Here is a 22,693-nt window from a genome sequence, read left to right on the forward strand (position 1 = left end):
GCACAAAGGCTGATCTGATCTGACTTCACACATGAATCATTTACATCAGTCAGTTTCCTGGAGAAACTTTTAATCCATTTTAATTCTCATTGCAGTTGTTTTGTGTCTCTGGTGTTTCATCTTTCTGTTTTTGTTTTATGTCCTTTTTTGACTCAGTTTGCTTTGTGCTCAGTTTGCATCTCTGTGGTTGTTTCAAGTCTCTTTTTATCCATTTTGCATTTATTTACAGTTGTTTTAAATCTCTACTTTTGCTTTACTTTGTGGTTGTTTTGTGTCTGTCTCATCTCTCTCTGGTTGTGTTACATCTTGTTGTTTGTTTGTTTGTTTTCAGTCTTTTTGTGTGTCTCTTTGTTGGTGTTGTGCGTCTTTGTGATCATGTGATTGACTTTAAACAGGAGAGACAGTCTTCTGGTACAAAGTTCTGGTTCCGGGTCAGTAAACCTCCCGGTCTCTGTGCAGGACTTTGACTTTGACTGTGGTGTTGTCACTATATAAAAGCTGAGTCCCTCCTCCACCTCCTGATTAAAACCATCTCTCAGCAGGAATTTGATGATGACATTCTTTAACCCCTGCAGGAGGCGGTGCACCGCTGGGGGGCGCCTTTCCCCCGTGTTGCCCCGCAGAAGGATGTCCCCTTGCCTTCTGATGTAACTGCTAACCTGGGTACATCACCACCGGCACACCGGTAACACACACACCGAAGCTGAAGCAGGACGTCCGCGTGTATGTGTGTGTGTCGGACGATGGAGGTGCAGCGGTGACATCCGTCCGCAGCAGCGGGCACCGACAGGCGGAAACACACCGGGGAATGAACGCTGCGTGTGGGGAGACAAGAGGACGGACATCGCTCCACCACCACCACCACCTCCTCCACCACCACCTCCTCCTCCACCTCCACCAACGCTGTGAAAATACACCTCTCACTGACAGCGATGTTGCTCCGAGGCTTCCCGTCTTCACCGCGGGGATCCAGCTGAAGAACCGGGACTGCGGACACAGCTGCAGGTGAGTCCCCGGTGATGGCTGCTCACGGCCCCGACCTGCTAACACGGTGTCACCGCTAATTAACGCCCAGATCTCTCATTACACTAATTGGCACGATGCGAGAAAAGGCTGCTCTGTACCTTTTCTGTCATTAACAGAAACACAGACGTTATTTACTTGAACTACTTCAATCCTGCACATAACACACCCAGTATTTATGTCGGTGTGATGCATTATTATTCCTTTGCGCATGGCTCGATTGATTTATTGGTGATTGTTTTTGTTGTTGGGACCTTAATGAGTTACACAATCAGACCTCCAGCCCTCTGTGCATTGTCCGTCATGTACAGTGAATTAAACACAACATTATGGAGGAATATGAGCTGAGTGACAATAGAAACACAAATAGTTAAAGGTCCCCTGTGGAGGTTTTTTCTTTTTCTTTTATAAACATGTTTCTCACCAAAACTCATTTAAACCTAAAAAAAAAAAAACCATGTTAAGTTTATTTCCTCCTTCTTAAAACATAATTTTCTAAATATTTAATTTGTGCATTGTTTACATTCATCTTTGCTAACCTGCGGCCTTATTCTTCGTTGCTTTTCTTGGTGCGTTTATTGACATTTTCCTGAAATTATCACATATTTTTGGCCCCTTTTCTATGAAGCGCTATATACATTAAATTTACATGTTTACTTACTTATATACTGTATAAACCCACCACTTTTCCTTGCCACAAATGCTCTGTACAGCAAAACCGACACCTCCAGAGCCGCAGCTATTCTTAGCCGGTGAAGGTGAAAACACTAAAGAAGCTGATCCTCTCTTAGCCTTTAACTTTATTTAGACGGGGATGCTGCAGTGGAGCCAAAACTTTCTAGGAAGCGCACTTAAAACCTGGGAAGCGTTTATGAGCCTGGCTGTCACCTCGGTGCTTTAAACTATCGGTATCACCACATGGTTTCTGTGCAGTGGGGAGATCGCATTAGTGTTGATATTGGATTTTATTTTTGATAGAGCTTCCAGCAGCCAGTCTGCCAACTGTTTGTTGACATGTCTGTAAGGGCGTAAAGCTGATGGGGGTTGTCATTAGTTTTGCAGGTTAAACCAAAGACCTGATGGTGGCGCTAGATGGGAAAGGTGTTACAGTTCGTCCTCAGGGGAGCGTGAACGTCTGAAACAAGTTTTTACAGCGATGCAACAAATAGTTCAGGAAATATTTCACTCCAAAAACCCTCTGGTGCCGCTGGAGGAAACATCAGGGGATCACCGAGGTCCGTAGGATTCATCCTCTGGGGAACATGATTAAAAAAAAAAAATTCATGGCAAGTCATAAAACAGGCGTAGAGATACTTCAGTCTGGTTGGTTGGTTATTTTTAGTCACTTCACCATCTCCTATCATGCAGCTTCCCGATCGCCACAACCGATCGGATCCATCCCATAATGCACGTCTCCTGTTTCCTCCCATTTCAGGTTCATTGTGCACGATTTGAACGTGTGTGGAGGGGGGGTGGAGGGGGGGGGGGGGGGGGGATGGAGCCTGACAGGATCTGATTATCAGGCCAAAATGATTAGGTTTGCTTTAATGAATGCTGTTAGGAAGTAGCCACCGCAGAAAGAATGAGTCATAGTATTGATTGCAGCCCCCTCCTTCGCTCGCTCCCAACCACCTCTCCCCTCTCTCATCCCTCCCTCTCTTTTCCTCTATCTCCCCCTTTTGAATTTATAATTTGCCTTTTTTTTCTCACGGGACGTGCCAAACCCCCACTACCCCTCCCCCTCCCTCCCCTCTCCTCCAGAGAAAAGACAGACGGCACTGGAGGAGAGGTGGCACGCAGCCGGGCCGAGCGTTGCATACCAATAATGGCATGGCTCGCTCGGTGCAACAATCTGGATGGGAGAGGAAGGAGGAGGAGGGTGATGGGTGGTGGGGGTGGGGGTCTTGTCACGAGATGCCACGTCATCGCAGTGTGTGAAATCTATTTTTAGCAGCGTAAACAGAGGGATTCCAGCCCACTGATCAGGGCTTCACAGTCAGGACTGTGTGGTGGGAGGCTGCAGGAGGCACTCTATAATGTGTGTGTGTGTGTGTGTGTGTGTGTGTGATGCTGGATGTAAATGAACGACACTTGCATTAAGCCTTGTCTGTCTGTCTGTCTGTCTGTCTGTCTGTCTGTCTGTCTGTCTGTCTGTCTGTCTGTCTCTGCCCTCCCACCACCTTCCTCCGCCTGTCAGGGTGAAGCACTGCGCCGCAAATAGACCATCGAGCTCTCGGCCTGTCTGTCGCTCCTCAGTCTGCTCCTGTCACATGCATGTACATATGCACCACGTCTCTCATGTGGAATTACATGCAAACCTATGTACACATGTAATGTAGAGAAGCTGAAGCTGAATTTCCAGCCTTGGTCCTTTTCTTAAGCTTTTAAATCTGTGTTAAAACAACCAAACAAATGAACAGAATCAGGTTTAAAACAATGAAGATGAATATATTCATAGTGTATAACATAACAAATAAATCTGCTTTATTCTTCCTTGGTTCAAGCTATAGACTCTTCTTTACAGAAGTGACAGATTTTTGTTTGTTTTAAGAAAATAAGATTTTTAGGACTTTAGTTAAACTGTATATAAGGAAACACCAGCAAAGAAGCCGTTAGTTTTGATACTTAAAATATATTTTAAAATACATATTTATTTCTTTACTTTTACTTAGGTGTGATTTTGAGTGCAGGATTTATAACATTATATTTTAAGATAAGAGATACGATACGATATTCCTTTGTTATTCCCACATGGGGAAATTTGCAGCGTTGCAGCAGCAAAGTGGACAAAGTAAAGAAAAACTGCAAAATGTCAATATAAAATACTTAAAAACAAGATAAATAGTAGATAATAATGTAATATGTGCAATTAGATATTTAAATAAAAATAAAAAATATAACACAGGACAAGCTGTATTTAGACTCACATTGTCAGGGTTTACAATGAGACGTGTAACTGTTACCTAATAGATACCTACCTGCATGACGTCGGTATTAGAGGGCGAGGGGTCGTGGGGGGGGGGGTCATGTGAGACCAAGGTGGGGTTGGGGGGTGGGGTTGTTCTGAGAAACCAAAGCTGTCACATTTGGCCATGTTTGCGGTGCTCCATTTGTGCACTTACTCTAATTAACAATCCCCAGGCTTTGTTCGGATGCAGCGAGCCGTCGTTTGCTCATCAAATATTCAGATGCACGCACATATATTCAGGGGTATGGGTGAAGCAGAGCTCCCCGCTTACTCGATACTTACAGCGTCGCTGTTATTTAAAAGTATCATCTGTTTCCTCCGAGACTTGACTGATTGTCAACATACTTTGTCCCTTGCTGATCAGGCTAAAAATAATCCTGTTAATTCTCATTTGGTTCTTTGAACGCAGCTTGAGGTTTGTTGATCTTGAATAAGATAAGAATAAAGGTTGAATTGAAACTGCGATCAGCATTTGTGTGATTGGCTGAGCGCTGATCATGTGATTACACGTACACGAGGGATCAGATTTTGTTCTACACTGTGCTCCGCAATGTTTCCACTGTTTTCATATTTATATCGAAAACTTTGATCCGCTAAAGGCACAAGATGAAAACTACTGAAAACAACATAAGTAATTGGGATTCACCCTCTGGGGAACATGAACAGCTGTACCATATTACACGAAAATCTTTCCTAAAGATGTCAAGATATTTTGCTAAAAGCCAATGAAATCCACAGGTTGAGTGTAAACCTTGATGTGTTGGTGGTACTGGGGAATCTCAAACATTATTAGGGTTCATCCTCTGGGGAGAAGGAATATCTTTGCCAAATTTCATGGCAATCCATCCAATAGTTGGGGCAGACCAACATTAGCATCACTGCAGCCATGCACGCCGCTAGCATGGCTGAAATGCTGACTTTGTGTGTGTGTGGGCGATTCGTGTTCCCTCCACAAACTCTTTTCCAGTCGGACGTTATGAATGTGAGTAATCAAAAGATGGATCTCTAGTCTTAGCAGATGCTTAATCTCTGTGACAAATGAAAGTGGGTGTTGCTGCAGTCTGGCTCCTCGCCACAGCGCGCTCTGTGTCACCCACACTACACCGGCCGAGGTCGGCTGTATATATTAGCCGGCCTCGGAGGCCTGGAGCCGGGCCAGTCGGTAATGGTATTGGGTCCTGGAGTGGAACTTCCCCTGCTTTATCTCTGGACCCTCAAACATCTCAGTTCAAATAACAGCGGTGTCTCCCTCTGCTGTCGGACCGTTTCTTCTTCTATATGTCGTTAACGGCACCACCCCCCCACCCCCCCTTTCTGTCCTCCCCCCACTTTCACTTACTCACCTTTTTGTCCCTGTGTGTTTATCAGTGACAAAGTGGAGTTAGAAGTTAGAAATCCATCCTGTAAAGACAAATACTCCCTTTTAAACCTGAATTGTTTTATTTTATTATCGAGCTCATTTGTTGTAAAGTTGTATTTTCTCAAATTGTGTTTTGATTTTTAATCAACGCACATAAAAAACCTCGGGCAAAGTCGTGTTATTCCATGAGAGAAGTGAAGAAATGAAATTAACTAATTATTTACATTAATTAACTAATCGTTTCAGCTCTGGTTTTCAGCTCTCTGGTTTCTGGGGAAACAGTGAAGCAGTCGTGTAAAGCGGGGATCACTGGGAGCCGTGATATTATATAAAATATCTCAAATTTAAAACCTCGAGCCGTCGTCTCTACATCCTGATTTCCCTCCACACCTCTGTATTTTCTCCCCGAGCCTCCGTCTGCACGCGACGACGAGGCGGCGAATGAGTTGTGGGATTGTGAGCTGTTGAGAGACGCCTCACTGTGTTTGTGGTGGATGAGGAACCAGTTGGTGCTGAGGCTGCAACTTATGTTTGTTATCTAAAAGGAAAAGTTCCACATATTGGGAAACAGGCTTCGTCACTGTCTGACAGAGAGTCGTGGCAGGATGAACCTCCTCCGGCTCGGGGCTAAAGATTTGTTGTTGGGGCCCTTATTTCCTCTGATGCCTAAAAACCAACCAGTAGTCCAGAGATGAAGTAACTGATTCGCTGACATGAAAGTCTGATTAAAAACAAAAGCTCATCTCTGTGTATTTTTGTCATTTTTGCAAAAAATGAATTAGTTTCCGAGCTGGTTATTTGTCGGACGACGGGCGACACGACTCTGACTTTTATTCCACGACGCAGCGTTCGTTTGGATTTGGTTCCTTAGTCTGAATCAATTAGAGGATTAAAATCTGCCTTTTTTATGATCTTCAGACGTCTCTGCACAAAGTCAGGCTTGTACAAAATGTGTTTTATTCCCACGGACCCATAATTCCAGTTCACAGCCACACACTCAGTGGGACCGAAGCTGAAATTGTCCAGTCTTATAAATATCTGGGAGTTTGTCCAAACAGCAGCTGGCTCAGAAATGAAAGACGAAAATGTGTCTCTGAGATCAAAGTGAAGCAAAAACTGATGCAGTTCACAGTCGACCATCAGGTCTGTGTACGGAGATGTCCTTTATTGTCATGCTGCTCGACCTCTAAATGACTTATTGAGCTTTGACTTTGATAACGGGAGATAAATATTCTAGCTAACATTTTTATTTATACATGTCTCCTGCGCAGGTCGCCTCAGTCCATCACTTCTATTCTCACATTTAAAACCACAGCAGCTCACCAGAGCAGATCTGTCGGATAAACACTGAGCCTCCACTCTTACACCCCATAAAGGAAACGAATTACAGGAGATTTTAAAAGTTGAATGTCTCGTCCCTCTGGGATTTTAAACTTCAGATCCATTTAGTGACGTCCGTGATCGTCTCTGATGCTGTTTGTGCTTTTGTTTTTGTCTGGTTGTGTTTGTTTTTCTGTCTCTCTTTTGCAAAAGAGATCTCGACCTCAATGAGATTTCCTGATTAGATAAAGGTTGTACTGTATATACCCACTGTGATGCGTTCAGCTTTATTCTCATTATACTAAACAGGACTGCACAGTGAAATGCACTTGTTGCCCCCTCCTCACTACACACAACAAATACTCAAATATTTATTAGAATAGAATAAAACAAATAAAATAGAACAAAGTACATAAAAGAGCTAAAGAAAGAAAATATGCACATATACACACAAATGTTTATAATATGTTCAATATCAGTGTAATGAAAAAATGTGTTTACAGCTTGTTGTGCTGCCTTCAAGGAACCAAAGAAATCTGGGAACCCATTGTAAACCATCTCAGTGTAGTTTTACATCTCCTCTCTCAGGCTTCTCTCTGGAGCTCTAGTAACAACAGGTCGGTGAGCCAATCAGAAGAGAGGAGGCTCTGAGCCTCTCTTCTGATTGGCTGACTGTTTTCTGAGTGATCCAATAAAAATATAACAGATTTCAGGTAAAAACACTCAGAGAAACCAAATCCTGTAAAGGTTTGGATGGTGGGTCCAGGTGGGCGGGGCTTGGTGAGTGCTTTGTTGTGACATCACAAAGTTCCAGAAGTCCTGACGGCTGGTTTTAAGGCTCAGTTTCTGAATACAGGCTGTGTGCATTTCTCTGTGGACTGAGGCTTTGATACTTTCACAGTATTAATATAGAAGCTAGACCTGATCTATAATCACACTACACATGGACACAGACCTTTATGGGACTATATGGGACCTTTAAAAAGAGTCTAAACTTCAAAAGTTAGCTCTGTTTTTATATCAGGCCTCAAATTAGCAAATGAAGTCAGTGTTTACTCCTTCCTCGAGCGGTCGTTTTTAAGTGCACTGAATGCCTCAGTGGCTCCACAAAGTAACCGCAGACCCAGATGAACAGCGTGAGCAGTGATTAGCTGCGTTCCCCTCCCTCCTCAGACACTGATGCATCGCCATCATTTACCAGAACGCAGGAAAAGCAGAGCAATTTGAGAAGCATCACAACTTACCCCTGCTAGCAGCCCCCACCACCGTCACACTGCTCTCTGCACCCGCCTCACCCCCCTCCACCTCCCGCCTCCCCTCCTCCGCCGCCCTGAGCTAAAAATAGCCCGTCCTCTCTCATCACCCAGCCATCACGTCAGGGCCGCGTTCACTCTCATTTGCTGCCCACGTCTCTTTTTTATGTTGTCATGTTGTGACAGTGTCAGATGACCACACTGGCTGTGGATGAACATGTCTGGCATCCATTCAGGAAAGGAGACTTCCGCCTGGTGTCATACACAGAAAACAGAGTTTAAATGACGTGTCGCTTTCCTGATATTTTGTTCTCTATTTTAGTCTATTCTCTGCCAGAACTTTTGTTCTTCTCACGCTGGATTGAGGAAGGAAGTGTTTCGAAACATGACTTCTGCTCCTTACTCTGTGGTATTTTTGGGGTATGAGTGTGACTCCCTCACGGAGCGGTGTGTGAGCTCTCGTGCTCTGAATTCATGTTACATTAGCGGGACATCAGCTGCTCACTGAATCTCATCACAGCTGTTTGTCATTCACAGGAAGGAGGGAGGAAACCACCGCTGGAGATGGACTGCAGGTCAGTGACAACAACTTGTACCTGTGGTGCTGAAAAGCCGTTTTAAAACCATTTCCTGTCAGCTGAACAGTGGTGGATGAAGTATTCAGATCCTACGTAATATTATCAGCAACATATACCTAAATTACCAAAAGTAAAAGTACTTGTTCTGAAGCTTTATTAGATCCTGATGCATCGATGCTTCAGCAGCATCTTACTGTTGTAGCTGCTCCAGGTTTAACTACTTTACATACAGTTAGTTTCGTCCAGTGGTTCCCAACCTAAGGATCGGGCCCCTCTAAAGGGTCACCAGCTAAATCTGAAAGATTGTGAGACGATTCATTTATTTCTAAAAATTTTTAAATGTTTTGAGAAGAACCATCTCGCTTTCACTCGTCATTAACGCTGAAGCAACAAACAAATAAATAATAGTAATAATATGATAATTTAACGGACAGTACGTATTTTCTGGCGCTCGGGGGTTTCTCAATCGAAGCAGTAACAAAAGAGTGAGTTTTAATGACGTCGTGAAGTAGCGTGGGATCATGGGAGTTGTTGTCGTCACGGCCATTGCCGTTTGTATTCCTTCAGTGTCGGTGGTTCAGGAGGGTTTTACCAGCAGCTGAATGATCCACAGAGGTCTCCACAACAAACAGACTCTCTGATGAAAACTGGTAAAAACACCTTTAGAAATCAGTGTTTCTGTGACACTGTTTGGTGGAGACAGGACGTGAGGGAGGGGCTGCGAGCTGAGCCGCCGCCGCCGCCTCCGCCGCCGCTAACGTTTCCTCAGCTCGTTTCTCTGATGAAGTTGAGATCCAGACGTCCAGCCACTAAAAGTACTTAAAAAGAAAAAAAGTAACAAGAAATAAATGAACACTGTCAGACCAAATGAAATGACACCATCAGTACTGAGTCTCCCTGTAAACGAAAGAGTCATGAAAAAGACGTGACGGATATGAGTGAATTAGGCAAATTATTCCAGTGTGATGGCGCTTTAAATTTGAAAGATAAATGATGTAGGAAAGAAGAAAAAACAAAGTTCTCATCCACTAATCTGTTCATTTTCTCTTTTCTCTAAGGCTTTTTTTTTTTTTTTTTGGTGAAATATTCTATGATTTAAAGTCATTGTGCCTCAAACAGTCACTGAAAGTTCAGAGAGGAAAAGTCTCTTTGTCCGAGCTGATGACAACTCAGACATCTTAAACAAGACGAGGAGCCACAAGACGCTGATTCTTCTGTAAAGTTAGAAAAGTTGGGAGCCACTAGTTTAATCTTTAACAATGTGTTGTATCTTTATAAATGAGTCGTATTACATTTTATTATTCTTTTACTTGGATATTTTAAGCATATTTTGCTCATAATACTTATTCTAGTACTTTTGCTGAAGTTGGAATTTGAATGCATGACTACTTCTTCCACCACTGGTAAAAAGAAAAAGGGCATTAAATGGAAATATTTAAGTAAAGTACCTGCACCTGCGTCTCTGCAGTAACCTCCCTGTCTGGTGACATGTGAACTTTCAGCTGAGGTGAAATATAAATACAACAATCCACCCGGTATTTAGCCAGACACATGCTGCAGCCCCGCCAGCGTGACGTCCTGACAAATACCGTCAGTGAGGTGACAGTAACCTGAGAGTCTGATTGGTCTGATATGTGCAGGATGAGTAACAGGAGCGTCTGGTGAGGAAAGACGTGTTTGACAAGATCACAAATTAACAGCCGCAACAGCAGCTGCAGATGTTCACGTGTAGCAGGGGCCGTGGTGTTTAGAGAAAACAGGGGTTGATTCTGTTAGCGTGTGCTCTGCTGATGCTCAGATAAAGTGTGTGTGTGTGTGTGTGCTGGGCGGAGTACCTATCAACAAGTCATTTCATTCAGAGGATGTACACCCCTGTAGCTGGCAGATAAAACCAGAGGCTGAGAGCGAGGAGAGCGATGAACCGCAGGGCTCACCCCCCCGCCCCCCCGCTCGTCAGTACAGCAGTAAATTTAATCTAGGTGTAGGTTTGCCTTTTGTGCTCTCTTGTAGTAAACGTTGTCAGGTTCATCCTCGGAGCCAAAAGGCCTCGCCGACTCTCAATTCTCGTGCCGTTTTGAAATGTCCTTAAAGAGAAGTCGGCGGCTTCACAATCCCCTACAGAACACGTCTGGCTGCAGGTGGGATATTTTTAAACCTCAACCCCACAGAGACGCGTCGGCTGGATGTAATTAAAGAGACGTTTATAAAGCGTAGACGTGTGAGTCATAGAGTTTGTCCTACGCTTGCAGCGCTCGCTCAGTGCACATCAGGTCTCATTCACAGAAACAGCTCTGGCTTGTGCCTCTCATGTGTCACCACCACGTTTGAGTCACAGAGCGACACGTCGGTACGAACGTCTGAGAGAGAAAACACACAGAGATCTAAGATGAAATCTGCTCTGAGGGTATTTCCAGAATCCTTAAAAGGAGTAGTTCAACAGGAGACAGTTAGCTTAGCTTAGCATAAAGACTGGAAACAGGGGGAAACAGCTAGCCTGGCTCTGACCAGAAGGTAAGGAACGCAACTTACCAACACTTCTAACGGTTACTAACAAAAAAATCCATGACCACAAAGTTATGTTTTATATAAAGCTAATTTCTGAGCCAATTATTACCTTTTTCATCACAATGTAATTGGGAAAACAATTTTGTAATATGTAAACATCATTTCTAAAATTGCAAATCCTACAATCCACCTCCATGCTAAAGCTAAAGTATGTTGTCATTTCTTTTAATTAGTTAAATTGGTCAAAATTAATGATAAAGGAAATGATCTCACGTTGCAAGCTACAGCTGCAGGAAGTCAGAAATGTCATTTCTTCTTTGCTCTTTTTGTAAAACACAAGCAAAACGTCAAAACATTATTTCGCATGAAAATATTTCTCACAAAAATATAAAATATTAGAATGTAACATCATTATATTCTGGAAGATATAGGCGTACAGTTTGAATTAGAGGAAAGAGGCCTCTACTTTTAAATGAGTTAAAAATCTTTTATTGTGAAACAGACAGAATATTTACTACATTCAGATGGTTAAAAGAGTTTTTAACAATTGTGGAAATACCTTCAAAACAGAGGTAAAGATTGATGGGTATTGAGTTTAATACTAACAGATTTGAGAGCGGTGTCACAACTACAGTCTGGAATAATAGCATTTTGTACGGCGTACATTTTTCCTCATTCGCCGATTTGTTAGTCAAAAGGAAAGACCTGTGTCCACGCCACTCAGCTGGCTCATTCAAATTCTGCGGACTACGCAGGGAAAACACACAGCAGGAAAAACAGGACGGCAGCGACACCCTGCAAACAGATGAATAATCATCAGAGCGGGTGATCTGCCTCCGGGAGCGGCTTCACTACACGTCCGCAGCATCACATTTTAATTAAGGCGTTAATTAATAATTATGTTACAGATGGTTTGAATGTTGAACCTGCAGAATGTGAGTCTGAACTTCATGGACACTTTAATCAGTAAAAACTTATATTTATAACAATTCTTAATCACTGCTTTTACGCAAAAAAAGACAAGTGGTGAAGAAAAGTTGAGCAACCGATTAATTGATTGACAGAAAATTTGGCCAATCGCCAGCTATTGATGCAGTTAATTAATCATTTAAGTAATTTTTCAAAGCAGAAATGCCAAAACTTCTCTTTATTTTTCTCCAGTGTTTGATATAAACCAAGAGATCAATCGAGAAAACAATCAGCAGCTGAATCGACTCTGACAATAACTATTAGTTTCAGTTCTAGTTGAATAATCTCAGCTTTAAAACCATTTGTTGCACAGTTCAATAAGTTAAGGAAGGTTCCTTCCTCTAGATGTTTGATGACAATGAGACTCTCTCTGGTTCCAGCCTCTCAAACGTGAGGATTTGGTGTTTGTGTCTGTTTTTATATGATTTATATCGTCTGCGAAATTAATCTGGCTTTTACTTCGCGGCCCATTTGTTGCATGCAAATAAATAATGATAAAAAGAAATAAATGTATTAACAATAAAAGTAAAATTCTAATCAAATAAAGTAAAATAAATGAAAGTCATAAATCATAAATAATAATAAAACAAGTGGGGAGCTGACTCTGGATCAGTGTTGGAGAGTGATGTACACTGAAATGAAAAGGCAATCAATCTGGTGGGCTGCACCGCCGACTCGCTGCATCACAACAAACCCCACCAATCAGACGTCAGCCTCATGCGTCTCCATGGTAACAGAGCTTCCTCGGTCCCGGGGAGGTGGAGACAGTGAGGAGGTGGTGGGGGGGTTGGGGGCGAGGAAAAACAGAAGAGAAGAGAGAGCGGTGGATGGGGGAAGAAGAGAGGAAGAGGAGGAGGAGAGAGAGAGAGAGAGAGAGAGAATCGATACCTTCTCTTATTTCACAGTGAGGATTTAAAAAGAGAGGCTCCCTTCCCAGTCGGAGGGGAGGGGGGTCGAGCCGGTGTGGATGGGCTGACCGCAGACGGCAGAGGAAGGAGCAGAGAGCAGGGATGGGGTGGAAGGATGCCTGGGCTGGGGAGTCTCTGTGGGACCAGGATCTGCAACGGCCCCTGAGCCTCTGCTCGGTGGATCGGTCGGGTGGCTGTGTTTAGGTGGCTCCTTCTCCCTGCGAGGTAAACATCTGATTTCAGTCACAGAGCTGTTTCCTCTTCCCAATCTCCTCCCTCTCAACTGCACCCTCATGAAAAACACAGGTTAATGAGATGATGGCAACATGGACGCCTGTTGGACTGTGGCGGCAGGAAGACACATTAGGTGGAGGATCTGCAGGTGGCTTCCAGCTTTCAGATGTGTCATTTTCTGCAGTCGTGAATGTGACGAGCAGTGTTTTGTGTGTGTGTGTGTGTGTGTGTGTGTGTGTGTGTGTGTGTGTGTGTGTGTGTGTGGGGGATTTATTCATCAGGATCAGTGTGAGTGCTCTGGTGATGAAATGTGTTGTTGCAGCGAGGCTCCTGTGTTGTGTGCAACACATGTTTAACGGTCATGTTGGGTGGTTGTGATGTGCTGCGGGGTTCAGTGCATTTCTGAGCAGCGTGTGCTGATGGGAGGAAGCTGTGAAAATCAATCATTATAGGAGGTAATACTTCACACAGAAAAGACATTAAATACCATTTGGAACTGGTGATATTCTGCTATTTTTTTTTCTAGGTGGTGTTTAGCCAGAGCTGCTGTAGCAGGTTTTGAATTTTCATTGTCGATCTTTCAGCTAATTTGAATAAGAATTGAAGTACGCAACAAGAGAGCACAGTACAGTACTTGACTCTTGGGGGGTGGGGTGGGAGGGGGGTTTCATGAAACCTGGAGAAACTGTACTCATCAGTGCCTGTGTGCACGGCAGACGTCATCTGATTCATTGGACACGGTGGCCGTGTTTCTTCAGATGTGAGTGAATGCTGTGGTGGTGTTTGTTTTAAATCCAGTGTGTGTTGTGATTATCAAAAGCAGAGAAATCTCGTCAGGGGATCTTGTTAGCGCAGCACGACTCATGTAGCTCCTCTAACCGCTGAAGAATCGAATCAGATTTCATCCCGGTGCATCAAACTGTGAGGTGTAACAAAGACATGATGCACTGGCTCTTAAATTTGCCCGTGAATATCAGATTACAATATGTTCCAAGGAATTTATAGTAGGTTTGATTTTCATGAATTAAACATGGCTGTCGCACATTAACCAAAGCTCACATATAGACAGGTCTCAGTGACGTCACTGTGAGATGTGCAAGAACTTATTAGATCAACAGGATGAGTTGTCTTTGTGATTTTAAACTGCACAAATCTCCAAGCAACGGGTGGAAAATCTCCAACGTCTCGAGAAGAGAAACTCAGAGCAGAATTAGCTACATGGTTTCTTATGAGTGAAGTTTTAGCTTGTCATAACGAATGCTAACATCGTTTTTTTAATGCTAACATTAGGTTTTTGTTTTATTTTACATTTTTAATGCTAACATCACTTTTTTTTAAAACTGATATTACTTTCTTTTAATGCTAACATTAGGTTTTTTATTTTACTTTTTTAATGCTAACATGCCTTTCCAATGCTAATGTCACTTTTTTTAAAACTGAGATTACTTTTCTTAATAGTAATGTTAGTTTTCTTCATGATGAGGCTACTTTTTTCATGCTAACATAATTTTTTAACGCTAACATTACCTTTTTTGGTAGTAACGCTACTACTTTTGTTCATGCATGTAATGTTAGCATTAAAAAATAATGTTAGCATGATAAAAGTAACCTAAACATGACGAAACGTAATACATTAGCATTCAAAAGTATGTCAGCAATTATGTTTTAATGCTGTCATTACTTTCTTTAGTGTAATGTTACATTTCTTCATGCTTAGGTGACTGTTTTGATGCTAATGTTATGGTCTGGGATACAGACACAGGTAATTTCTCACTAAATATGCGCTAATGCTGTGAATTCTTGGCGCTGCTACTACTAGCTGCAGGCTAGCTAGAGACGACTGATGTTGCTGCGTGTCGTACGTAAGTTTTGTGCTACATACAAATTTACCTCTAACTCGCTATCAAATTACTTCTATGTAATTAGGACAGTTAGCTGGTGAACATAGTGGAGCATTTAGCAGCTAAGGAGCAAGATATTAAAGATTTGTGCAGCACCATTGTGGTTTTGATAGAATAACTTTTGCATCTGCAAAGCAGAACAGATCTTATTTGCAGTTTGTTTTTTTCTTAGAGCTGTTGTAGCTGCAGAAAAGAGCAGACAGGTGTGTAAATATCCAGCTCCAGAGGTAAGTGGTCTCAGCTCTTGACACATTCACTGTCTGTTGCCACAGTGGGATGGTGCACACACACACACAGAGGGTTTGAGTGTAATTTGAATGGGTGGACGGTATACCGGGGTGTGTTTTTCACGGGGTCGGTTGAGCGGCCTCTGGGAACAGGCTGCTGGCAGACGGTGCTGTGTTTAATGGACCGGCGCTGCTTTCCTCTGAGTCGGTTGCCTCGGTGGCAAATTTGGTGCAATTTAGCTGTGGGATTTTTCATTCTGCCATCACATGGCACTTTGATAGAGGACAGCTGGCATCCAGTCACCCTCTTAGTGGTGGCGATGGGACATTTACTTTGTCTGTGGTGGTGGTGGAGCAGACACTGACTGTGATTTTTGGCTGTGAGTTCAATTAGTAAGCTTTCAAATTTAACCAGGAAAACTATTGCATTGTTTGAAATTTCCCAGCGGCTGCATGAACACAATCTTTTGTTGGATTTTCTTGGCGATTGTGAAAATGTTTTCACATCGTTGCGGCAATTTGAGCCACACAGCAGTGCTCGCAGCTGCTGGTTTCTGCAAAAGCCAATCTTCCTTTATGATTGGCTCCATGTTTTATCGTTAATGCCACAATACGAGGTGCAAACTTCATCAGTTAAATGGATTAGAGAGGATAAAGTTACACAGAGAAGGCGGAGAGCTAATTTTCTACGTGCTGTGGTTTGGTAACTCTGTGTGAAATTGGCCATAAGCCCAAGGGATCTTTGTTTAGGCCTGAACTCAGCAGTGGACATTCCCAAAGTAATTACAGGGAATAGAGCCATATTCTACGCCCAGAGAGAGAGAGAGAGAGAGAGAGGTATTAAAGGAAGCTGAAAAGCATTACATCACATCTTCGTAAAGTACTCCCTGTTATTCTGAAAAATTTAATTGCAGTGTGGTTTCTGCCAAGTCAGAGTCCAGGAATTAAATGTGTAAGTGCTCAAGTTATTAGTAAATAAAAACTTTTGATTTTAGAGCATGTTTCCACTGGACTTACAATATATATATATAGATATATATCCTTGGTTGTCATGGTTACAATATAAACAGTTAATTTCTCACCGGAATCTAACACTGCTCTCCTGTGTCATATTCATCCATCCACCACAGACACTTTTCCCTTTTCGCTCCTGTCATAATTACTACGACCACTAGATGTCGCCTAGCAACAAAACGTAACTATGGGTCGTAAAAAACCTGCTGCACAGACGACCTGTGGACTCGTTTTTTTTTTTGTTTTTTTTTTTACATGACGGCCTGTTTATATAAACGGGATAACATGAGTCATGTGATCCATCATTAATATAAAAATGTATTATAGCAGCTTTAAACAATTTACGTCAATTTATTTAAAAGCTAAAATAATAATAGACAGTTTAACCTCCCAAAACACTCATTTAAAATACTTTTTCTTTCCTTTTTTGTATTTTAGATGGTTTAAATACGACACAAGTCTAGAGCCCGTTTATAAAGACTCCTGTCAATCAACACCCACATGCCTCTCTATAAACCTTAATATCTTATTAATGACTTAATGAGTTTTCGAGCTGGCCACCAGCGCACTCACTGGAAGAAGTGAATGTGGTGATTGAGACCATAATGACTTGTGGGAAATATCTCTCAGCATTTCCCTGAGAGACGCTGACCCGTCTTGAATGGGTGTCAGATTTGTCACAGCCGGTATCTATCAGCCATCAGTGTCATTGCACATTAATGTTCCTTTTAATGGGCTTCAGCCGTTGGTCACGGCAGTCGCCACTTTAGACGATAAAATACCAGAGAGCAGAGAAACATCTCCACCCAGAAAAAAAAAGAAGTATTGCTTCTTTTTTTTTGTTGTTGCTTGAAACACCAACAACTAAAATGATTAAATTATTATTTGAATACTTGCTGATTGACTTTCTGACGATTTAATTATCAATTATTGGACTAATCAGTGTATTTTCTCACTGTGCACCGGTCGTCTTCTTCACTGTTTTCAGTGGATGCAGGCTGCTGGTTTTTTTTGTTGATCTGCTGAGTCATCGCCCACTTTGCTGACGGAGGCAAATAAAAAGATAAAAAATAAAAAAAAAGCCTCGTCTTCATGTGTGACTCTGTCGACGTGTCAGTTTTCATCCGTCTCCGTCTCACACTTTGCTTCATGGGGGGTGGGGGTGGGGGTGGGGGGGTAACTGGGTCTCTGTTTACGGGCAGTTCTTCTGTAAGTCAAGGACTCGTTCATCACAGGATTCAGGGAGAAAAACGTCACCATTTCACAGACTCTTTTCTCCACTTGTCTGTTCGTTCTCCTCTGACTTTCACTGGATGGTTCTTGGTTTTTTTGGCTCCATTCTGACTAAAAACTCCAGAGAGAGAGTTGCAGGAACAACCAGCTCGTCCGGCTCCAACAATCATGCTGCAGTTAAATTTTCTCCCTATTCTGATGTTTGATGTGAACATTAACTGAAGCTCCTGACCTGTATCTGCTGCCACGTGATTGGCTGACTGGAGTAGGTGTTCTTGTATCTCGTGTATTTCCTAACACGATCACCACAACAACTTTGAAGGGTGTGTTCACACCAAACAAACAAAAACAGATACAGATATAGTGAAGATGTTTTTAAAGATAACGTTAGGAAGCTGATGTTGTTGCCTCGTGTTGTTTGCAGTCAGATCTTTCAGGTCGTCTTCTCTCTACATCCTGACCTCTACGGTTCATCTGCTGCAGCAGCTTGACCAAACATGCATAACCTAATCATGCACAGATGGACATACTGTGACACACACACACACACACACACACACACACACACACACCACTTTTCATCTGACATCTCGGCCCCTCCTCTTCCCTCTCTCATGTTAAATCAGCATCAGATTCACAATCCGTCTTAATCTGTGTAAGATTAAGTAGCCATTGTCATGTGACCCTCCTGCACTCGTCCCCGCCGGCTCACCGCTCGTTAGTTTGTGACTCTTGTGTCACCGGCAGCGGGTGGACCTGCCGTTTGGATAGATGGGTGTTGGACGCTGGAGGAGGAAGGGGAGCGGACGCTGTTTTTCTTATGGACGTGGAGGGTTTTACAAGCAACATGTCCTTTTACTTTAGATAAAATAAAAATAATCTTTATGCACAATCAAGGCAAAGCTGTAAAAAGGTAGAATATCTCCCTCATTCATACAAAGTAAAAATACCTCAACCAGGCTGCGTCTTCAGTGTGTGCACTGAGTTGGGATTTAGGTTGCTGGGGGATTTCTGGGATGTTGCTAGGTCAGTGGATTACCTTGTAATAGATCTGTAGGAGGGCTGGAGGTCACACACAGGATGTGTTGGATTGTGTGTGTGTAGAGAGAGAGAGGAGGGGTGGGGGGGTTTAATCCTCAAGACAAACATGGCGACTCCTCCTCTAGAAATTCAAATCTTCATATTCCACTTAAAGTCTGTTTTTTCTTTTTTTCTTTTGCTTCCTGTTTCAGGTGTGAATAACGATGACTCTCATCCTCGCCGCTTGAACATGCTGCTCGGGTAGCGAAGCCGACCGAGAGAGGAGCGTCTACCCTCTTACACTCCTTCCCCTCTGGACACACACACACACACACACACACAGAGTCGGCCCAATTCAGGCACAACCATGCTGATCAAGGAGTATCGTATCCCCATGCCGATGAGCGTGGAGGAGTACCGCATCGCTCAGCTCTACATGATCCAGGTGAGTGTGTGTTTTATTTTTTAGTTCATTATGAAACACCACGTCACATGATCTCGCTCAGACATGTCCGCGTGTACAGTGTGTGGACCAGACTCCATTAAAGAAGAGAGTTCACTGTCACTTAATAGACTGATTGTTTAGTGTGTCATTTCGAATGAAGACAAACAAAAAAATATATTAATAATCACTTTGATAATATTTGCTCACAGCTACATTACAGTGTGTTATAAACTATTTATTAAATGTTTCTATAAATGCTAAAAAAGTGAAATTCTATTCTCTATTGTCAAACTTTATTTTGTCCTAAACTGTGTGTGTAATGGGAGAGACGACAAACAATAATGATAATTAATAACCTTTATTTATATAGCACTTTTCAAAACAGCAGCTTCACAATTAGTAATAAAAGTGCGTAAAAGTCAACAATAAAAAACAATATAGTAAACAGATAAAACCAACAGGAATTTGGAGGAGGGCTTGATATGTGATATAATCATATAAGTTGAATATAAGTTGAAATGAAAACGATGTGGTGTTGATTTGAACTCCAGGAGAAGTGATATTAAAATACCTCGCAGAGGAACGTGTCTCCAGTCCGACAGCTCGGTTTCACTGAAACTATTTTAATAATAAAACTAGTGCTCGGTGTTGATGTCTGTTAACGAGCGAATGAGTCAGATAAGGATCTGTCAGTGAGAGTCCGGTCGTTAATGAAGCAGAGAGGAAGCTGGAGTATTTTCTCTGCGGCGGGCGATGATCCAGGTGGTTTGCTAACACGAGTCTGGAGTTGAGGTGTGTGTTAGTGTGTGTTAGTGTGTGTGTGTGTGTGCGTGTGTGTGTGTGTGTGTGTTTGAGGTCAGGAGTTGAAGGTGTCATGGTGTCACCCTGTACCAGAACAGGGCCGGTGAAGAACATGGTTAAAGGGTCACAGGGGCGGTGGTGTTGTTCTGCAGACCAGATGGTGCTCCATCTGCCTGTGGATTGTGTTTCATGTAATAATTTTTGTTCAAACACAAACACACACACACACACACACACACACACACACGTACACACACACTTTTACAAAATTACATATAAAAAAAGTGATTATTTTATTATTATTATATTATTATTGTGAGAGACAGGAAAACAAGGAGCTGAGTTTGTTGTTATGTGCAGATCATTACTGTGATGAGTCTGTTTGTCAGTAGGTTTCCACAGGATAATTAATCTTCTGCATGAAAATTAAACTGAATGGACATAATGATGTTAGAAACGCATCAAAACCAACAGATCGGCTTGGAGTTGTATGATAATAGAACAAGAGTATGACTGAATATCATGAGTCTGACTGCTTTTCTAAATGGATTTTTTATGTTTTAACTTTTAATTTGCTGGTATAATTATATGAACTTCGTCTGTCTGTCTATATGAGACCGGTTAGTGGAGGTGATGCCGCTGGGAGAACTGGTTCAGTTTCAGTCAGAATCTCAACATATTGTGTAATATCATCTTATATGAGTCTGTCTGAACGCAGGAGTTTGAGTGGATCAAATAAATGAGGTAGAGTGTGTACATTAGAGAGAGTTAGAGAGGCAGACTTGTGAACTCTTGGACGGAGCTGTTTGTGTTTATTATTATTATTATTATTATTATTTAACAGACACATGTTACAGTGATATCTGCAAGAAAGCAAATCCACATATTTCCCATAATGTTCCAACTATTCCTTAAAGAACAAGCTGACATTAAACTCAGTTCCTCTTCTCTTATCTGTCCGTCTCTGTGACCGGATTGAGATGATGTGCAGAAGTATTTGTTTATTTAAAAAGCCTTTATTGAAAAACTGCTTTCATATCTTACGTCCACGTTCGTTTACATTGCAGCTAATAACCGGCTCGCGCTCCACGTCCCTCCCGGTCATGTTAGACTCTTAACCTCTCACCTTTTAATTTCTGTTTGTACCTGTTATTATTATAGTATTTTTATCTCCTCCACAGCGTTGTGAATGAGGGGCTTTACCCGTCAGTGATCTCCGAGTTTAAATAAAGACACAATAAATGGATAAAATATTAGCGAGGGGACTTTACACAGAAGCACAAACTCAGTGTATCATCAGATTAAGAGAAGTGTAGGTGTCATTTGTTGCTGTAGTTTCTCTTGAGGTTTCATTGTGCTGATTCATCTTGGCAGCGCGCTGTGGAGGATGTTTGTGTGTCTCCGGTCGGGTTGAGATGAAGAAGAAATTCAGTGTGAAGTGAGAGGAAAGAAGATGAAGTCGGATGTCAAGAAAAAAAAAAAAAAAATTTCCACTTGTCAGAGTCAGTGTTTTTTTGTCCCCCTCAATTTTACTTCACACTTTCAGCTTGTTTTTCGTTTCTGCGCATCGTTTGTTTGCGGTGAAGTCAAGCTGCCGTCATCGCGTCCACGCGCAGCGATGGAGCTTTGAGAAGCAGGAGGAGTGATCTTACTGGTCGAAGATGCTCCTGAATATCAGCTTTGATAATGAACACTTTTACATGCACACACACACACACACACACACACATACGTCCGCTGCTGGTCCCCCCTCCTCCTCCTCCTCCTCCTCCCGCTCAGCGTCACAGCTGAGAGCCTGGTTGCCCTGGTAACCGGTGACATCAGCCGCAGCATGGCAGTAGCTGCCATCATTTGTTTGTGATATGGATGAGAGAGAGAGAGACTGAAAGAAAGGGAGGGTCGGAAAGAGAGAGAGAGAGAGAGAGAGAGAGAGAGCGGGAGGGCAGACATGATGGTTTTAGTCTGCATCGCCATGACGACATTACAGTATGTCTCGCTCTCAGAGCTGGAGACAGGTTTCAGTGTTATAACACCTTTCGCTCTCCGTCAGGGGAAAGAAACGGGTTTAAACACTGTGATTGGCAGGTGGAGGTGAGAGCGTCGTGGTGGTTAGAAATGTAGCTGCGATGATTTTTACATCAAAAATATATTTTTCTTTTTATTTATTTTTTATCTTTCACATCAACCATCCTGCTTCCCATAATACTGACTGGAGGACCAAATGTGGATTAATCCACCACTGAAAATAGTCCCCAACAAATGAGCAGCTGTTTTAGGGAATTATTTTATTATTATACATATACGTAATAATTTGGTCTGCATTGTTAGTTCTGTTGAGAATAACAAACTTTAAAATATATTCTTCCTGAAGAGCCCCGAGCTGCAAAACATAAGGACCTAAAATAAGATTTAAAGTTTGAAACTTAGTTAACTGGAGCTTTATTACGGCTCCAAGTAAATGCAGTAATTTTATTACAGCTGTCGCAGAATCCCAAAACATTTCAGTGCAGCCTCTAAAATGACCATAGGGTTGAATCAACACTCAATTTCAACCAATAAATGATCATCTTTAGTGTCACAAAAGCTGCAGTTAGTGGATGACATTGCACAGATTCAGTTCCTGTCATTTTGTTTTATGTCTCCAAAAACAGGTTGTCCTCTAATTATAAAAGCTAATTATAGCTGAGCTTACAGTATGGGGGGTGATTTCGTAGCAATATTATTTTCATCTGTGTGTGGAGAGTTGTGAAACTGTATCTCAGTGTCATTTCTGAGTGTGTAAAGGCTTGTGTAAACATATATATATATATATATACAACAGTTCTGTGTGAGCTCAGGGCAGAGAAAACCCTGAGCTAAACCCTGAGCTACAGACAGATCGTCACACACGTTTGAATGTGAGGGAGTGTAGCAAATGTTTAATGCCAAAACTCA

The 22,693-nt window shown here is 42.3% G+C and overlaps 1 protein-coding gene across 1 annotated transcript in view; it reads left to right on the top strand.

The window, feature by feature from the left end:
• Positions 1–8,469: 8,469 nt before the first annotated feature.
• Positions 8,470–22,693, top strand: part of LOC111217821 (membrane-associated phosphatidylinositol transfer protein 2-like) — a 37,122-nt gene continuing 22,898 nt past the window's right edge. The window contains exons 1-2 of the mRNA XM_022739801.1: positions 8,470–8,499; positions 18,726–18,958. Coding sequence (XP_022595522.1) covers positions 18,881–18,958 — 78 coding nt within the window. The 5' untranslated portion in view covers positions 8,470–8,499; positions 18,726–18,880. The remainder of the gene's footprint in view (positions 8,500–18,725; positions 18,959–22,693) is intronic.

Source organism: Seriola dumerili, unplaced genomic scaffold, assembly GCF_002260705.1.
Source record: "Seriola dumerili isolate Sdu_G_001 unplaced genomic scaffold, Sdu_1.0 BDQW01000047.1, whole genome shotgun sequence".
Classification (NCBI taxonomy): domain Eukaryota; kingdom Metazoa; phylum Chordata; class Actinopteri; order Carangiformes; family Carangidae; genus Seriola; species Seriola dumerili.